The following is a 20,604-nucleotide window of genomic DNA, read 5'->3' on the forward strand; positions in this document are numbered from 1 at the left end:
ATCTGTCATGGTAACACCCTATCATGTTGCAGGGCTTTTCTCATGAAAGACAAGTACAACCCTCACAGCTGCTCACCATTATACTGTAGTGAGAATCCTAAATATCTCTTTACATCTACATGTTTACCTCTTGAAATATTTCTGTCTTTAGATTAGTAATAGAAGTAGAATAGCAAAAGGTGAAGTTTGTTTCTGTAATTGTGCATGAGATAGCTGACCCACAAAGGCCATTTGCTTATTGTGAAAATCTTCACATAAGAGAATTTAAAATAGTGCCTTAATGAGGAAGCCTAAATTAGGGCTGAAATTTCGTTTTGTGGGTTTTCTTTTTATTGGGGGGAGGAGGGGATACAGTACCAACTAGTTAACTAGTTTGTTCTGTGTAATGGTGTGCATCCCATTACTCGCAGGAGGCTTCTTCTGGTAAATTCCTCCATCCAGTGCCTCTTTCAGAGCCACCAGATATTGCCCTGAGAGGCTGCCGTCTGGTGCTGTGAAGGTTAACAACAGCCCTAGCTACTGAGAAAAGTTGCACTGCTCGTCACCCTCCTTCTGCTTTAGTTTAAATTGATATTGCTCGTATCACTACTCTCAAACATTGCATTGCATTCTGTATTTGGGCAGTGGAGACTTAGTTGTCCCATTGATTGAGCTTTTCGATCTGTAGCTGCTTTCCCCATTAATAGTAGTGGGTAAGCCGACATTTAATTCTTTAAGATAAGAAACTAAATTTGGGACTACTATTAAAACAATTGTCATGCTAGCCTATGTTCACATTACACACCCAGTTGAGTTCTTAGGAGAAAAAAAAATAATAATCATTTCCAACCTTACTGAGTATTAGCATGAAAATTATTCCTTAACCGCTTGTTGACCAGCCGCCGTACTTATACTGTGGCAGGTCGGCTCAGTCCCGCAAAAGGACGTACCTGTACGTCGTTTCACGGGACAGCTAGTGGCAGCGTGCGCCACAGGGGGGGCCAATCAGCAGGTCCAGCGGCCGCCATGTCCGCGATGTCCGCTGGGTATCCGCAACCGCTCCCCATGGGGACAGAATGGTGGTCTGCCGATGTAAACACGGCAGAACGCTGTTCTGTCAGTAATGAACACAGGGATCCTGTGTTCCTCCTATTTAGAAACACAGGTCTCTATGTTCATCCAGCAAGCCCATCCCCCCACACAGTTAGAAAGAACCCCTAGGGATACATTTAACCCTTTGTTCGCCCCTGGTGTTAACCCCTTTCCTGCCAGTGTCATTAGTACAGTAACAGTGCATATTTTTAGCACTGATTATTGTAGTTATGTCATTGGTTCTCCCAAAAGTGTCAAAAATGTCAGTTAGGTGCCCGATCTGTCTGCTGCAATGTCACAGTCCTGCTAAAAATCGCTGATCGCCACCATTACTAGTAAAAAAATTAAAAAAAAAAAAAAAAATTACATCAATTTTTCCCCTAGTTTGTAGACACGATAACGTTTGTGCAAACCAATCAATATATACTTATTGGGATTTTATTTTACTAAAAACATGTAGCAGAAAACATATTGGCCGAAAATAATGAAAACATTTGATTTTTACATTTTTGTTATTGGGAATATTTTATAGCAGAAAGTAATTGAGAACTGTCGCTCTTTATTTGTTTATAGCGCAAAAAAAAAAAAAAAAACACAGAGATGATCAAATACCATCAAGAAAGCTCGATTTGTGGGAAAAAAGGACATCAGTTTTATTTAGGTACAGCGTCGCACGACCGTGCAATTGTCAGTTAAATTACCGCAGTGCCCTATGGCAAAAAATGGCCTGGTTATTAAAGGGGTAAAACCATCCAGTCCAGAAGTGGTTAAAGTGATATTAAAAGTCTCATTTTTTTTTGTTTAAAAATAACAAACTGCTCTGTGTGTCCATTCAGATACTCTGCCCCCTCTCTCTCCTCAGTGGCTCACTGAATTTGATTGATAGCCAATGTCATCCGCTGCTGTGTCTCAGTGGAGTCTCTGGTGCAACATCGCTGGATTGAGATGGGGCTCAGGTAAGTACTGCTGCATACAAAAGTTTTTTATCTTAATCTTAGAATGCATTAAGATTAAAAAAAACTTCTGCCCTGAGAACCATTTTACTAAAAATGACAGCAGCATACATTTCGGCAAGCTGGTGTGAAATCATCTTAAATTCATTATTTAAAAAAAACATATTTTTCTTTTATTTAGAATTGCTGTTTTTCTACTTCCTGTAACCCTGGCCTCACAACTGCATCCTGGGAAATTCTTGTAACATTTTACAGGAGGCAGACCCAGAGTTTTAGGCAGAGAAACATAGTGAGAGGGATTCATCTGCCCTTGTAGTGAAAATGGCTACTGTGAAAAGGAGAAAAAGAATAGGAAGCAAAAGAGATATAAGGTATGCAAAGAATAAAAAGCCTGTAATTATCTATAAGTATCTGTTTGTACATTTCCATTACTAAACATTTCTAAAGGTGCCTTTGTTGTCATTTTTATGATAAGGGTGAAGTTGATTTGTATGTATTCAATCTCTAGCCCTCTGCAGATAAGCAGAGTTGTACCTACAAGATTTTCTAAAACCTTTTACCCAAATCGAAATGAATTAATTAAATAGATTCTGCTCAGATCGCCTAGGGCAGTGATGGCGAACCTTGGCACCCCCAGATGTTTTGAAACTACATTTCTCATGATGCTTAACTATACTGCAGAGTGCATGAGCATCATGGGAAACATAGTTCCAAAACATCTGGGGAGCCAAGGTTTGCCATCAATGGCCTAGGGGATCCGAGGGGAAGTTCAGCCTCTCTGGTTGCCCGCAACCTTCTTGGACATGTCACAGGTTCCAGGAGGCTCGGGACCATTAACAGGGTTCAGCGCGGCTCGTGCATGCTCAGTGGGAAGCTGGTTGTGAAGTCACAAGGAGTCACAGCCGACTTCCCACAGTTAACATGCCAGCGCCCGGAATGCAAAGATTGGCAAAGAACTGGCGAGGGTGAGGACGACGCTGGATGCCTGGACAGATGAATGTCTGTTAATAAAAGTCAGCAGCTACAGTTTTTTTATTTATAATTTTTGGAACCTGGCTGAAGCTCCTCTTTAATAAAAACTTGTGAAGAGAAATACTGGGATTTTCAGCGCTTATCTTTTCAAAATACTAGATGTCTGGTTGCTATTTGGCCCACAACAATTCTCAGGCACTGACCTAAAAAGTATGCTAAGTAAGTCCTTATCTGTATATTTGACTCAGGTCAATAATTCAACCAGACATTTATGATTTTCAGAAGAAGTCAGCGGTGGTGCTCTCATGCCTCTCATGACAGGCTTCCATTAACATCTATAACAGCATTTCCATTCAAAGGCAATATCTGTCTGATTAATACTGCGATAGGGGGTGGCTCTGAGAAATCCAGCCAGAAGGTAAACCCTTGGAAATTCCAAATAGCCGGAAGCAGCCAACAGTACTTCAGCACATAATTCCCAAAACTGAAAAATTTGTTTAAGGTAGAAAGTCCTATAGCTTCTCAAACCTATCATGTGTCAGGTCAGGAGAAAAGGACATTACTATTCAGGTATAAATAACAGATCTACCTACAAAATAAAGGTAAATAGTGGCGCTAAACAATAATAAATGCAACAATAAATAACACCCAGTGATAATAAAGTGCATAAATCAAGTCCAAAATGAACAAATCCATAGCTGAACATGTACATAAATCAGTCCGTGAAAATATCAAATAGTGCTGATTGAATATTTTCCACACCATACCATGTGCAAAACGTGTCACCGCTTCCCCATATGATGTACACTCACCAGCAATATTTGCCTCACTATATCATGTTCGGCAATAGATATTTGTACCACTCAGGATTATGAGAAATCTAACAACATACTCCAATCTTAGAGGTGAATGTAGGTGAAACTAAAACGAGATACTCCAAAAGTGCAATAACATACGATACAATTTCATAAAACATGAGAAAAAAGCCCAACAGGTATTGCACTCACATAAAATAAATTAATGAATCGCATTAAAGCGGAGTTCCGGCCACAGAAGTCATTTTTTAACAAACATATCCCTGGGACAGTCAGGGCTAGCACATTCCACAATGGCTAGCCTCTGATCTGTCCCGGTTTGCACTTACCTTTTAGAAGAAATACTTACTTATAAAATTTCTTCCACAGCGTTTCCATCTCTCTTGTGGGCAGCTGAAGCCGGCGCGGTCCTCTTCTGTGTCTTCTTCCGCGTCTTCTTGTCCCAGAATGTGCCTGCACCGGCCCCTCTCGTCACTTCCGGTGCGGCGCCGCATTCCTAAACAGCTTCTGGGCATGCCCAGAAGCTGTTTAGCAGGGGAATGCGGCGTCGCCCGGAAGTGACGAGCGGGGCAGGTGCCGTCGCATTGATTCCTGGGAGCGATGACGTTCAGCTCCCAGGAATCATCGCGAGACAGGAAGTGACAGCGGAGCCGCGGCGCTGAGGGAGGAAGTACCCTGAGGTGAGTATTTACGATCTTCAATTACAAGGTGAGTTTTAAAAAATAAAAAAAACCTAACTATCCAATTCCTTTTCAGGTTATGCAGAACTAGTGGACGGCACAAAAAAAATATTGTTTTTGTGCCCGGAACTCCGCTTTAAGTGAGGTACTAGGAAGTCAGCATATCAGGGCTGCAATGAACCCAGTACACGAAACTTTGTATCTCACCCGACCAATACTACTTCCTGCCGGAACGTCACTTCCGGTGCTGCATGTTTCGTCACGTCCGATTGCTGTGCAGCCACGTCCGTTCCTGGGATTGGCTGCACAGTATGGCAACCATGTTTAAATACATCCCCATATACTAATGATCAATCATTGCGTTTATATGGTGTCTCCGTGGTCACGATATGCATAGCTTACACCATGAACACAATGATTACAGCAAAGTTTACATCAAATAACCTACCTACATTGATTACCAATATAGGAGTTATCACCGATTACTATACTGCTGCAATCCTAGGTAGATCTCAAATTTACAAATGATCATAAAATCATTAATTGCATAAAACAACACTCTGGAACCATCTAGACCCAAATGGAAGTTACAACAAAAATATATAAAAATATTGTCTATATAAATAGACAAACTATGAAAAATATGTATGTATATATAAAAGAATATACAAAAAAAAAAAAAAATATATATATATATATATATATATATATATATATATATATTATATTCCCCATCATAATTCATAAAACAGCAAGTGAAATCTACTGTTAATAAGTGACCCAAATAACGAACATATAATTTAGTAATTACTTATAAAGCAGTTTAAATCCAGCTCTATATTTAACCCTTGGCATCAGACTCTTCATTACAAAAAGTTAATTTGGTTTCCCTTTGGGATAGATCCCTCACCCAATTGGAGCCCCTCCATGATGGATACACACAATCTATGCCACAAAATTTCAACAAAGTGGGGTCTCTGTTTTGTTTCTCCCTAAAGTGCAGGGAAACACTGTATTTTCCAAAACCATTTTTCATATTGGTTTTCTCCGGATACTCTGGTTTCCTCCCACACTCCAAAGACATGCTGGTAGGTTAATTGAATCCGGTCTAAATTGGCCCTATTATGTGTATGTATGAATGTGAGTTAGGGACCTTAGATCGTAAGCTCCTTAAGGGTAGGGACTAATGTGAATGTACGATGTATATATAAAGCGCTGCGTAAATTGACTGTGCTATATAAGTACCTGAAATAAATAAATAATAAATACTATTGGCAACATGTTCCGCTATACATACCTCACCGAGTTTTTTCGTCTTCCCTACATAATACAGACCACATGGGCACCATAACAGGTATACCACATGGGACATTTTACATGTGATAAATTAATTAATGGTGAACAACCTACTTTCCATATTTGTAAACGTGGTGCGACCCCTATTACTGTTTTGTACTGTCCTGCATGAAATCCATTTTCTACAGGAATAGAAACCTTTTTTATTGATATGGATTTTTTGTTAGTCTAGTGCATTGAAAACTTTCTTCACCACCAGATCTATAAATTTAGGGGCTTTTCTGTAGATAAACTTGGAACAATCAGGTATTAACGGTCCCAAGTAAAAATCTCTTCCATTTCCCTATATTGGAAATAAAAATTGGAGATAAATTCCCATTGATCTTGTCCCGACTGGGTTGTATCATCCTTGATGTTTACTCAAAGCCCAGTTTAAGGCAAGTAAAGCATCATCATGTTGGATGATGGTATATAATGGAGACACATCTGCAGTCACTAGAAAGATAGGCCCAGGGGAATCTAAATGTACACTCACCAGTCACTGCAGTAGGTCCTTCAAATAGGCCTTAGTCACTTGTACGCTGGGCTGGAGAAACTTATCCAGAGTTTCCCCCAGTCTAGATGTAGATACCTTTCACAATAGGGTGTGCATTTTTGTGAATTTTTGGTAGCGAGTATAAAACTGGTATTCTACATGCACTGAGTACCTGGTATCTTTTCTCTTTTTTAGCTAGGGTTTTAGTCCTAAACCCCAATTCTACAAGCTAATTTAACTGATTAGTATAACTTTCCGTGGATCATTCATCAGTCGTATATACGTGGTGCTATCGTCCAATAAATCCATTAATTGGTTATGGTAAAACTGTTTATCCATAACAAAAACACCCCCACCCTTATCAGCTGGATGTATGATGATCTAATTTCTCTTTTCCAGTAATTCAATACCCTCTTTAATATAATCCAGATTAACTCTCTTTTTTAGGGTTAAGTTATCTATATCCTTTAAAACCAGATTTTTAAAAACTGCAATAGGATGATTATGACTCTTCTGGGAATTAAAGATAGACTTGTTGCGTAATCCACTATCACTATCACCACTAAAGTGGCAGCTTTATTGTGATTTACATTTATTGTTTCACTCACTTTGGCACAGTGGTGGGATCAATTGTGTAGCAAGGTCTGATTTTCAGATCGTGAGGAGGTTATATTATTCAGGTTTGCCAAAAAGGGGGCAAAAGACTAGACATAGTTCCACATGGTAATTAGCATATTCTCTACTGGTCTCAGATTTGCCGTAAAACTTAACTTTAGACAAAACAATTTTTCTTAGTTCTGGGCAAAGTGGGGAGGAGTCCAAACTTCTCTTGGGGTTTTATTGCTGTCTGTGTCCCCATCTGGCCCACTTTCTGTCCCTGTGAAACAAAGGAAACCAGGCAGTAATACAATCAGAAGTCTTACCCGTTCCTGACATCCCCAATAATAGGTTTTCCTTGTGGCTCCATAGAAGGTATTATTCATTTTTGTCTGCCCCTATGACATCCTGGAATTAATATCAAATTTCCCCAGTGGAATACAAAAAAAACAAAAGTAAAAAAAATCTGTCAGAATCTAAAACCCTCCCTATTCTATCCACACTAAAAACACATTTTGGCTGAAGTTTGGGTTTAAAGAAAACAGATAAGTGAAAGTGAAGGGTCACAAGAAGAAAACTTTCACATCAGATAGATGTAATATGTTAGTGTATAAGAATTTGAGTAGTATTGTTGCTCCTCTACAGCACACAGGGACTTCCCTAGAGGAGAGATTTTACAGTTCTGACCCGAGATGTTGCCTTAATTAGAAAGCATTTCATATTCATGTTGATCAACAGCCATGCTGAAACCAAGCCTTTTTTTTAAGCTTTTGTGGTCACAGAAACATGAAACTGGATTTCCGAATACCACATTATAAGTGTGACCCGCAATTGTAGAAAGCTGAAGGTAATCAAGAGATTTAAAGAGGAACTGAACTCTGGAAGGTGTTTCCAAAAAAACACAGTGAGGCAGCAAAGGACCAGTCACCAGTGTAGCCTGTGGTCTCTAGTGTTGCCTGTGGCAGCTAAACTTTCCCTGTTGATGACCTAAAGCTGAACAATGAACAAAAACTTGTTTTTCTAAATATACTCTTCAATACCTGCAAAGCATATAAATCCACTTTGTGTGCACCATATACCTTTGCATACCAAGATACTACCTTGCAAAAGCAGCAGTGACATCATCACTGTGCTCATTGTGCAGAACAAGAGCAGAGCTATGAGAGGGACCCTGCACATCCTCCTACTTTTTCTTTTATTTTTGGGTTGAGCTAGATGGACTTGTGTCTTTTTTCAACCTGACTAACTATGTAACTATGTACAGGGGGAGCGAGTATACATGACCATTCACCCTGCACAAAGAGAGAGAAGTACAGTGACTGGTCCTGATACAGGAAGATCCTGTATGTATGCATGTAATGAGTTTCACACTCAATTACTGCAAAGATCTGAAAGAAATGCACAAAGTACAGCAAGATTTAAAAAAAGAATACACATGCCTCCTGTATTTGCTTATACAAGATTTGCTTATCCAAGAGCTTAAAGAGGAACTTTACCCTCATGAAGGACTTTCGTCCTATCAACCCCTCCTTTCTACCGCTGTCTGATTAAGGCCTCTTTCACACAGCCGCTCCGGTTTTTTGCTCCTCTGCGGAGCTTTTTTTCACAGAGCGGATGACACTTGTGTCATCCGCTCCGTATGTCCGCATATCATCCAATCCGTTTGCGGATGATATACGGACATAATGTAAGTCTATGGGCATTGCGGATGTCAGCGGATGACATCGCTGACATCCGATTTTGCTTCCTTTCCGTTTTTTGAACGGAGGAAAAATAGGGTTCTGTTCCGTTCCAAAAAACGGAACAGAACTGAAAGGAAGAAAATCGGATGTCAGCGGATGGTATTCCGCTGACATCCGCAATGCCATTGACTTACATTATGTCCGCAAATCATCCGCAAAAAAATAGGATGATTTGCGGACATACGGAGCGCCCGTGTGAAAGGGCCCTAAGGCTGTGTTTCTTTTTCTTTTTTTTTTACTTTTAAACACAAAAAATTGCAGCCTCGCCCCCCTTGCACATCATTTGTTTATGCAAATGACATCTGTCTTTCCTTTGTGTATTGGCGGCGGGCCTGGTGCCACATCATCAGGAGGCACCCAACTGAACCTGGCCTCTTGATGATGTCATAATCAATAGAGGGGTGGCAAAGAACTAGAGGGTCGCAGCCAAACAGCGCTGGATCCTCCAGCATTGGTGAGTACCGGTAATGGAAGCAATGGACCACCCGGTAAGTTGGAAGGGGGAAATAAAGGGAGGGTGGTGAGCCAAGATCCTCTTTAAAAAAGCCTTATTTGTCACTGCTTCTCTGCATGGGGCAGCCATTTTGGTAGTGGTGGGGTTTTGCTTACTCATGTCCTAAAGTCTCCAGCAGGGAGAACATTGAGCACAGTAGTGACATCACCAAATCTCATCTTCTGGGACTAGCAGTCACAGATAACAGTGCCTTAAACTGGGTACACACTGAGGTTTTTTTTTAATTCAACCAGGAAAAAAAAAACTCACAGATCTTCCTGCTACGTTACTGTGCTCTGACAGCAGGGACCCCCCCCCCCCCCCTCATCAGAATACACTGATCAGCTTTGCAGGCAATGGCTGGTTTTCCAGTAGGAACAATCAACAGAAGCAAGTCTATCAATTGGCTTCTGTTGTACAGCAAGAGCTAAACACAGATCGAAATTTGTCTGGCCCCTGCAAAACTGGACAAAATTTGATGCACGTGTACCCAGCTTTAGATCTCACACTACATTTTTACAACTATGAAGCTGTAGGAAAAGCACCCTAGGCACCCTCACAAGCCAAGATGTGCAATATTTTTTTTCCCAGGAGAAATTCAAGACAAAAGTTACTTTTTTCAGGATATTACTAGGTACAGTTACTATTTCTAAATATCTCTCATAACACAACAAATCTACACTTTTTTAGTTCCACTTTAAGACTATTTGCACCGTTACTAGCTCATAATGGTGTTAAAAAATAAAATAAAATAAATGAAGCACGCCTAATGTACTATAAACTGTCAGAATTTCTTGGGTAAGTGAAAGGCACTAATTATGTGCCTGATTCTGTTTGTAAAATTTCCCTAAATATCTTTTTTCTACAAACAAGGATGTTGAGTTCCCCCCCCCCCCCTACAAGTAATTTCCTGCTTGATTAGTGATAACGCAAGTGATCCATAGAAATCAGTTAATTCCTCTCCTAGGCCTGCAGTGGCATAAGGGATAATCCAGACATGGTTTACACCTGCTCTCTGTCAACATGAAGTAGTTAATCAATGAGTTAACATTCAATCATTACACACGCTGTGTTTCTGTAACCACCTACATCATTTAGCCAAGCTTCCATAGGATGTGCTTGTCAAGAAGAACAGGACAGAAAAATACACACTCCTTCCATTCGAAAAGAAGCATATAATAAAAATTAATTATGTATAATATGCCAACACAGCTCAAATTTTTCATCATTTTTTGCAAATGAGGTATTTAAACAGCAGTTCAATAAAAGACTGGTGCATTAGTAAAAGGTACTCATTAATAAGATAAATAGGGGATCTTTCCCTCAACAAAGATTATTTCGGTGGTAAAAACGAATAAATTCCAATCCATAACATGTATTTGTTTAGAATATCATACTGAGATTGCCTGTCCAACTCATCTACGCTATAATAATATATGCCTTCCATATTTACTGACATGACAAAATGTCTGCTGCCCTTTTCTTTTTATATATTTCTTTTAGCTCTAGAGAGACCCCATCTACCATCATGGCGACAGGGTCATTTTAACCTAACGTCAATTAAATGCCCTAACCATTAACATTTCACCTTACCCCTAACACTGAAATGTTAACCCTAACAGAGACCAAAATTGTGTTCGTACATGTAGGTTGTCTAGCACAGTACACATTAGAAAATGAGTTAAATATATAACCTAAACTGCATTCTCTATAAAATCAGCCTCACATAAGTCTGTTTCTAATCTTACGATTAACAAACACACATTGTGCTTGCAGTGCCTTTAATTACTAATGGCTCAAGCACAATTAACAGACTTGCCTTTTGCCACACATTTTGTTGGAAGCATGCTACAAACGCACCAAAACGCACAAAAATGCACCCATGGTCCACTCCTGAAAAGGCTTTGATTCTTTGGTGTGTGTAGGGTGACCCATTCAAGTGAATAGACTGCCCTATGCATGACACATGGAAACGTGTGCCAAAAAAAACCTGAGGGAGAATGCGCATTTCCACTATGCAAATGTGAATGTGGCCTTAGATCGATATAAGGAGTGCTGTGCCAACTGATATGTGTTTGTGTACGTATTATAAACACAAAATAAAAAATATATGTAAAACTTTAAATTAAAAAATAAAATTGATTCAAAAGCATTATAGTTTCCCTTTAAAATATAGTTAAACTCAAAACTTTTTTTTTTTGATTTTGGATAGAGTAAGGGAGAGTTAAAATACTTATCAGGGTCCCATAGGGGAGATTTCACTTTACTTCCTGTCCTCTAGCCAAAATACTAAGAGGGAATCCCTTAGTGCACATTTGTCAAACACAAGGCCTGTGGGCCGAATCTGGCCCGTCAGGCCATTTCATGTTGCCCTCCCACCCAGGTTTTTTTTTTAAAATGTGGAGGAACTCTGTTTTGACACCTCCAGCTCTCGCCCTTCACTCCCCAGTCACCACTGTCACTTGTAAACATAGAAGCTTTCTGTGGTTACAAGGACAGCTTTCCTCTCGGCAGCTCTCCCAGATCCCTGCCTGCCCTGCATGTGTGGGATGGGGCATCACGTGGTAAGCTGCACTTTGATCCCATCTGTTCCCATGTGCTCAGATGGTGACCATTAATTCCCCTACAAGTAAGAGAAAGAAGCAGAGCCACCTACACTGCTGAGAGGTACTAAAGGCGGGCCAGGTGGGTGAGATGCAAGGAAGCTTTTGCAGTGCACACCTAAACCCTTCACTCTGTAGATAGTGCACCCCTGAAAACCTGCACTATGAACAGAGCATCCCTGAACTCTGCACTCTGCACATAGCGCATCTCTGAACCCTGCATATAAGGCACTCCTGGTATTTATTGCCCCTTTAAGATCCTCCCACTGTTCGATGTGTTCCGCCACCATTTATGGTTGGATTCCTGCACCTATTCTCTGAGAAAAAAGCCCTTGATAATTTTATATAGTCTTACAGATGCAACCGGTCCTTTGAAGGCAACCTTTATGCTGATGCGGCCAGCGATGAAATTGATTTTGACACCCCTGCTTTAGTGTCACCGATGTAAGATTTCCCCCCTATTCTTGTTCTGATGTCAACCCAAACTTTGGGAATTTCTTTTATTTTCAATGAGAGCGATAAACAGGACAAATAGAGGGAGTTAATCTCCCTAAAGGGGGCACAGACAGCAAAACCTGGCACGTGTTAAAATCCGTCTCCACTCTATCCAAAATTAAAAAAACACGTTTTTCCATTAGTTACACTTTAACTTTTGAGGCATATTTTAAATGCAGATTTATTTCTTGACATCATCTCAACAATATGCTGTAAATCAGCAGTACACCCATGTGTTCTTAACTGTATATTTTCACTGCCTGAACCCAGATTTCAGTGACAACACAAATGACATCAGCATCCATCTGGCAGGAAACTAATATTCTAAAATAGAGGTTAGAGACCAGAGTATTTCAGAGGTTTCATTTTGCCAAATAAAATTTAACGCCAAAAACTAACATAGACAATACAAAAATGTTTAATTAGAAAAAAAAGCACACATCAATAACAGAGGAAAAACATACAAGTGTCACATTTTTTCATTTCATACTTTTTTTCCGTGCTGTACACCTTATATGCTATGCTATGTATATGCTATGTATATGCTTGGTTTAAAGTGGATCTTGCATGTAAAAATACATTCTTAAAGCCTAATCCACATAGCCCAATTTTAAAAAGTAATTAAAATGTGCAAAGCGAAATTAAAAGGGAGTGCCTACTGAACGTTGCTAATTGCAGCTCAGCATCTGAGAGAATGCTGAACTGAGACTTTCGGGTCTGCTAGTAAAGTAATATCTGGCAATCTCTCTAGCAATCTCCTCTTTCCTAATCAACCTGTACACTCATCTTTGCATATCTGTAGTCTAACAAGACTTCAAAGGCTTTGAAGGAAAGGTAAAACCACCAAGTAACCCTTGTGTAGTCTGAGGTTTTTCAAATACGGCAGGTCCAGAATACAAGCCAATGCATGAATACTGACTAGCTGTGGCTTATCTTCCAATTGAACTTACACATATTTAATGTTGATAAATGTAAAGGTATGCACTTGGGGCTAAGAATATGCATCCCTCATACATACTAGAGGGAGTAGAACTGAGGGAATCCATAGTGGAGAAGGATCTGGGTGTTCTAATAGATCACAAGCAAAGTCCTTTCTTGTATTAACAGAGGCATGGACTCCAGAGAAAGAGATATAATTTTGCCCCTGTACAAATCATTGGTAAGACCTCATCTGGAATATGCAGTTCAGTTTTGGGCACCAGTTCTCAAAAAGGATATCGGGGAACTGGAGAAAGTGCAGAGAAGGGCAACCAAACTGATAAGAGGCATTGAGGAGCTCAGCTATGAGGAAAGATTAGAGGAACTGAATTTATTCTCTCTTAAGAAGAGGAGATTAAGGGGGGATATGATGTACAACATGTAAAAATACATAAGGGGTCCATATATTGAACTTGGTGTTGAGTTATGCACTTTAAGGTCATCACAGAGGACAAGGGGGCACTCTTTACGTCTAGAGGAAAAGAGATTTAGTCTCCAAATACGGAAAGGTTTCTTCAAAGTAAGAGCTGTGAAAAAGTGGAATAGAATCCCTCCAGAGGTGGTTCTGGCTAGCTCATTGGATTGCTTTAAAAAAGGCCTGGTTTCTTTCCTAGGTGTAAATAATATAACTGGGTACCAATATTTATAGGTAAAGTTGATCCAGGGAATATCCGATTGCCTCTCGGGAATCAGGAAGGAATTATTTTCCCCTGCTGTAGCAAACTGGATCATGCTTTGCTGGGATTTTTCGCCTTCCTCTAGATCAACTGCGGGTACAGGATTGTGTATATGGGATTGTATTGTTGTGTTTTCTTTACTGTTTTTTGTTTTTTATTGGTTGAGCCAGATGGGCTTGTGTCTTTTTTCAACCTGACTAACTATGTAATTATGTAAATTAGCTGAAAGCAATTGGCTTAATTTACTGAGCTATAATGCATGTGTTTTCCATAATAATCATTATTTTTGACTATATGATTATTATTTTTAGCTATCATTCACCTCCAGTACTGAAAAAAATGATAATTTTAGCAAATAATGGACATTGTAGCTTGGTGATTTTAGTCACACTTACATTGTGTATACATTTATATTTCTTCTAAGCCATAGTTGCACACAAGATTCGAGATGCATACCTGTCTGCAGAAATGTAAGGATCTATGCATGCTAGAAAAGGGTTTCCCTTAGGTACCCAGTAGTCTGACCACATTACACTGAAATCTCTTTTTATAAACTGTGGTTCAATGTTCGAAAACTGCCTTACGAAGCTAACAGAACCACGCTGTTATTGGCACAAACATTAGGAACATTTCCCAGAAACTGTGTGGGCAAGTGCTCATTCACTAAACTGCATTCATCCTGGAAGCTGCCTAAAGCAGCACAATCTTCATTACCGTGACTGCCATGAAGAAATATGACTGTTTCCAAAAAAAATAAGGAAAAAGTAGCCACGTCAGGACACTGGGGACAGTTCAGGTCTCCTCAGTATTCCAGAGGCATGAGATCATTTACATGTTATCTGGCACTGTTAGGCTGTAGTGGAGGACACTTGTGTTCTACAGCTACAGGATCATGTTAAAAATTTCAAAAATTTCAAGTAAATAATAAAAAGCAGTGTCATTGAAATCTAGGTCTAAGATTTTAATTTGTCTATTTCCTAGATTTCAGTGACCTGTTCTTAGCAGAAGATTACTTACGCTTAACTTTCCAGCAGACATAAGTCTTTGCTCTGTTGCAGAGCCTTTGCCGCTGAAACTTGACACTTCCACGAGTATTAGAGGCCTGGTCCACCACCGTGGTTCCTCTCGCCAGCCCTCATGTCACTGCCCAGTCCTGGAAGGACATAGCAGCTGGCAGGAGGAACTTGGAAACACGTTATTACACACATTCAGAAGTGTCACATAACAGCAGCAGTCATATCTCTGCATAACAACACAGATTTGAGCAGCTGCCCACTGGAAGGGAAGTATGATAAATCTTCTTTATGAGGGTGCTTATATTTGGGTGCTCACCTACATCTAAAAATACTAATTACCTGGCTATTATGTGACCCCATTGGCTTCAGTACTTTTAGAGTCACAGACCTGAACAACTAAGGAAACCAGCAAAGTCAGATAAAAGATGGAAATCCTTATCTGCATATGTGGCCCAAGCTAGTGACTCAAAGAACTGAAGCCAGAGGGCTAGCATTACTGGGAGGTAACTAACATTTTCATAATGAGAAGTAAAACATGCAGCTTTTGTGTTTCCCTTAAAGCTAACAGGGAAATTGTTAGGACAATTCTCCCCAACATTTACTTCCTCTGATATCCTAAAGCGTGGGTGTCCAACATTTTGACCTTCCTGGGCCATGTTGGAAGAAGAGGAATTTTCTTGACCCACACATAAAATACACTAGCAATAGGGATAGCCGATGAGCAAAGTAATTGGGCAGATCACAAGTTAACTGATATAGATAATGTACCTATCGGAGTAATACAACTTTTTTTGTAATATTTTTTATTATAAAAGTAAAAGAAGCCAAAAAGTGTAAACACATTTTTACAAAAAAATTCCAAAAAACTTAAGAAGTACGTTTACGATTTTGTGTTGGGCATCATTCATAGCCATCGTGAGCCATAGGTTGGACACCCCTGTCCTAAACCTAAGTCCACCAACAACAGATATTCTGGTTTTAGCTAGATGCAGAGCTAGAGCAGATAATATCACTCACAAAGTCTTAGCGGTCTTTAAATGTTTTCACACAAGATACACACAATTTTCATCCGGTTCACACATTTTCCAACTGAATCCTATTAGGTGAATGTGTGATTCTTGGGTGAAAGTTGCATGAATCTTAGATAAAAACATTTATGAACAGACCCTCTACTATCTCAGGGGAAATGGGTTACGTTTTCTTTAGTTGGCTGGTTAAACAATCACCAATATAGGAGGTTCTTACACCAACTTTATGATTTTGCATTTTTGTTTGCATTATGAACAGTGTATATAATATTTGAACAGAGCATTTCTGCCAAGATCTGGCCAGTATTGAAATTGTTAACAAGACAAAAAAAAAAATCAATAGCTAAAATACAATTGCAACTTGTTTTAAAATTCCATAATTTTCAGGTGATGATAATGGGCTTACTTAGTAAGGCTTAGAGCAATGCACTAAGTGCAGCAATCTATAGTAACCAGCATGCAATCAAATTTTATTTGCCTAAATTTTGGTAAACTGAAATCTGATTAGGTGATACGTTACTACCATTTGCACATCATTCTAGCTCTTTTTATTGTTTACTTTAGAAGTAATTATTTTCTGTGCTTAAGAACCTAAGAATTACTAAGCACACAAGTTCACCTTTAGAAAATATTCTATTTAATACATCTTGTAACATTTTCCACTTAGATTGTGTTATCATTCTTTTCTTTATTCATGATTCCACAGGTTGCCAAGTCCTTATCACCTTCGTTTCATATTTTACTGGCTACCACAGGTGACTTTTATAAAACAAAGTGGCCACTGGAATACCTTGACTGAACCTGGCATATATGAGCAGTGCAGCATAGTGCAGCTCACGTAGCCATATGAAAGAAGCAGCACAGTAAATACGTTTTGTTTTGTTTTTTACATTAAAACCTACATTTAATCAGATTTTTTTTAAAGGCTGTATTTACACTGTTCCACTGTAGCATTGTATACACATTAATGTGCATTATGCTGTGCGTTAACACATGCTGCATTAAGGCAGCCCATTCATTCAAATGCCTAATACATCAAAACACACTAGAAATAGTGCATGCACTATTGTTATGTAATGCATTGCACCACATTATAGGTAGTGAGTTACTATGCACTGTAGCATGCATTGCTAAGTTTTTGTAGGGGGGAGAGTGGCATCAAGAATGCATGGCACTGCAGCAAACCAACATGCGTTGCTGCAGAGCAACAATGTGAACACAGCCTAAAGTGTATCTAAGGCAAGACTTTTTTTTTGTATAGACTTGTGAAAGGATTTTTTTTTTCTGTTTTTGACAGGTATAAAGGTGAACTTGCATTTAAATATACAAAATCATATGGATACATAAAAATCAAGGTTACTCACATGGATAGGATATTTTTTAAAAGTCTTTAAAAAACACATCTGTATTTACAAACTGTAAACCTCATAACGAACGAATGGATCACTCACTCACCAAAGGACGCCAGAGGAGCTTCTTAAAAGTGCCAATTGCCCTATAGGTGATATAAATAAAATACTATATAATGACACATTTATATTATATTGCAAGTATTATCAAGTTTCTTTTTCCTAAATGTGCACAGGTATTACAGCCAATCAAAAAGTTGTTCTAATTATGATTAATATAATCTAGAATATAAACAAATGCAATCTCCACTTTCTTTAATTATCATGCAGATTACACTCTCAGAAAACAATCCTCCAACACCCCTGTATGCACTATTCAGACCAGCACCATCATGCAAGACAGTCATAAAATTATACATTCAACCAAGCAAATGAACAAGTAATGTTTATGTAGAATTTGTATTCGCTTACATAATATGCGTTCATACTTTTGAGAATTTGGTATGACTAATTTTGTGCCAAAATATGCCAGGAGCTAAAAGAATTCCAGAGATGTATAGTAACTAAGTAGAACTACTTCACTACTGTACTTAAGTACCGAAAGGCGGTATCTGTACTTTCCTAGAGTAGAATTTTTTTCTCCTACTTCCACTTTTACTTCACTACATTTTTTCGATGATTTCAATACTTCTACTCTGATATTTTTATTTTGTGCTGCATAGTTACTTGTTACTATTATAAAAATTACCACTGCCAGAACAGTAGATGGCCGGTTTCATGAAGCTCAAAACGTGTATTATCGGCGCATACGAAAATAAATGCTACTGTATGCATAAATAAAAGCTGCATTTGAAATAATAAAAAAACAATATGATGTTCAAACTTTTGACTTCTTTCTTTAATAACTACATAACACCATACTTGTACTTTTACTTTCAGTACTTGAGTAGCAATTTTTTTTTTCAAAACTACTGGTACTTTTACTTTCAGTACTTGAGTAGAATTTTTTTTTAAAAAACTACTTGCAATACTTAAGTACAAAAAATGTTGAATACTTTAGTACTTCTACTCAAGTCACTTTTTGATTGAGCACTTCCACTTCTACTCAAGTCACTTTTTGATCGAGCACTTCCACTTCTACTCAAGTCACTTTTTGATCGAGAACTTGTACTTTTACTCAAGTATGGGTTTCGAGTAATTTATACAACTCTGAAGAATTCCCCATTCTGCATAGACTGTGACCCAAACTCAATAGCCCACACGCACTGCATGTCATAGGAATGCACTACTTATTAGTCTGGGAACTTTTGGAAAGTGTGTATTTGTTTGTGCATGTTGTCCTGGATTACATGGTAGCAAGGGTTCTTAAACAACCAATCTGGTTCCTTTTCTAGAATCAGTGCTGAATTTAAGATGAGGTCCCAGATATTACTGGTGCAACATCATCTTTCTATTCTGTGACAATCTGAAAATGTTTCCTTCAGCCCACATGCACTGATATTTGGGCTCTGAGTCTTTAACAAAGGCATTACAAATAGGCGGTTGGGTCGCGTTTTTAACGGTTCCCGAACGCCTATCAATTCCACTCAAAATTGTTACAATGAGGAGCAGATAGAGGTGTTCACACTGCAGCGTTAACATTGTTTTGCTTTGGTACGAGGCAAAAATAACGCTGCCTGCAGAGTTTAGCAAGCGTTGACTCTTTTCAACTGCCTTTATTCACTTATATTAAAATGCAGCCCAACCGCACCTTAAACACACTGTAAACACGCTTAAAGCATTTACAGTGCGGTTGCAAAGTGTCAAAAGTGATTATTTCTCATTTTAGCCTTGTTAAAAAAAGCAAAACAAACACACAGGGTGTTTGAGAAGTGTAAGGGGGAAAATAACTGCATTTTTGAAGTGCCGCCTGGCATCTACATGCACTACTTCTCTTACTCACTGTAAGTGCAATTTATATACCCTTTAAAATAAAAAATTAGGTTTTACACTATGGTGGTTATCATTATCTTTTCATGGGGAATGACATCTCTGTAAGTGCGGGTGTGGACGTGTGGACATCAACCTCAGGATTACTATTTGTTTCTCCTCAACCCATTGAGGCCCTGGTGGGGTTACATTTTTTAAATTATTTACTGAATTTACATAATATCATTGTATTTATTTAGCGCAACTTTCTTTTTTTCACTGTTTGAGAAGTGTTGCCTGATGCAACATGAATGACTGTACAACACATCCTAAATGCACATTAACGCTATAGGTGCGATAATGTGTTTTTAGGCTGCTTTAAGATTTAACGCAAGTGTGAAAAAGCCCTTACAGCTCAACTATTTAATAATTTTAGGCCTCTTAAAGAAGTGCAGACAGATAAGGCCAAAAAGAAAAGCTGTAGTGAGAAAAAATGGAGGCTGCCATTGCTTTCTTGGCTAGTTGGGACTGATCCAGTGTCTTTAGTAGTCTAAACCACTCACTAATCATGTAGATTATTAGTCCAGACTTCACCAAAGCCTCATACACACGATGAGAATATCTGACAAATGATTGTCCATTTTGTTTTGCATGCTAGTCTCATATCAAAAACCAATAGGTTACTAAGAAAATTCTCATAAGACAGAATCCAATTTCGAAAGTGACTTAATGTTTTGTATTTTTTCATTTTTGAGCATGCGTGTTTTTGGTCTTCTGATTTTTTTTTTCCAGACGAATACTGTAGTGATTAAATGAAAATAGTTTGTTCAGGTATCATACAAGAAAATTTTTTGTGTTTGTCCCTCCTGATAATTTTCACATGAACTGTCCTGATCAGCTTTCTAAAGCTGTGTAATAATGATCAGATTATCGTACGATCGCTTTTAAAGTGGTATTTTTCATCCGATTTTCTCATCGTGTGTTCTAGGCATCAGCCTTTCCTGATCTGCATTCTTGTTCAGAGTCACGTATCTTGATATTTTGAAGCAAGAAATTGCCAGTTGACTAGCGTTTTCAGTAGAAGGTCAAATTTCTATAAGGGCCAAAAATGCTCTCTTGGACCAGATCCTTATTAGACAACACTGTTTTGCATGCTTTTTTTTTTATTTATTTTTTTAGGTTGCATATTTATTTCCTAGATTTCAGAGATTTAAGGAAATAATGAATTGTCAAGGAGTTTTAAAATATTTTCCTATGGGTCAGTTAAAGAAAAGATATGCAGGTAAAAGCAAAGGGCTATAAACTTCAGCAACTCACAGCAGCCAAATAAAGTTCTTTAAAAAGGTCCAAGGAAAAAAAAAAAATTGTAGCAGAGGCTTCCAAGGTAAAAGTAATC

General features: G+C 38.6%; 1 protein-coding gene across 2 annotated transcripts in view; it reads right to left on the minus strand.

Moving 5' to 3' along the window:
* The window catches only part of CXXC4 (CXXC finger protein 4), a 182,204-nt gene that overhangs the window by 109,550 nt on the left and 52,050 nt on the right, over positions 1 to 20,604 (minus strand). Inside the window, exon 3 of one of the 2 annotated variants that reach the window (XM_082259398.1) lies at positions 17,407 to 17,446. The exons of the other annotated variant lie outside the window; for it this stretch is intronic. Coding sequence (XP_082115524.1) covers positions 17,429 to 17,446 — 18 coding nt within the window. The 3' untranslated portion in view covers positions 17,407 to 17,428. The remainder of the gene's footprint in view (positions 1 to 17,406; positions 17,447 to 20,604) is intronic. 2 annotated transcript variants of the gene reach the window in all.

The sequence above is a fragment of the Pelophylax lessonae genome (assembly GCF_965119305.1).
Source record: "Pelophylax lessonae genome assembly, chromosome: 1".
NCBI classification, from domain to species: domain Eukaryota; kingdom Metazoa; phylum Chordata; class Amphibia; order Anura; family Ranidae; genus Pelophylax; species Pelophylax lessonae.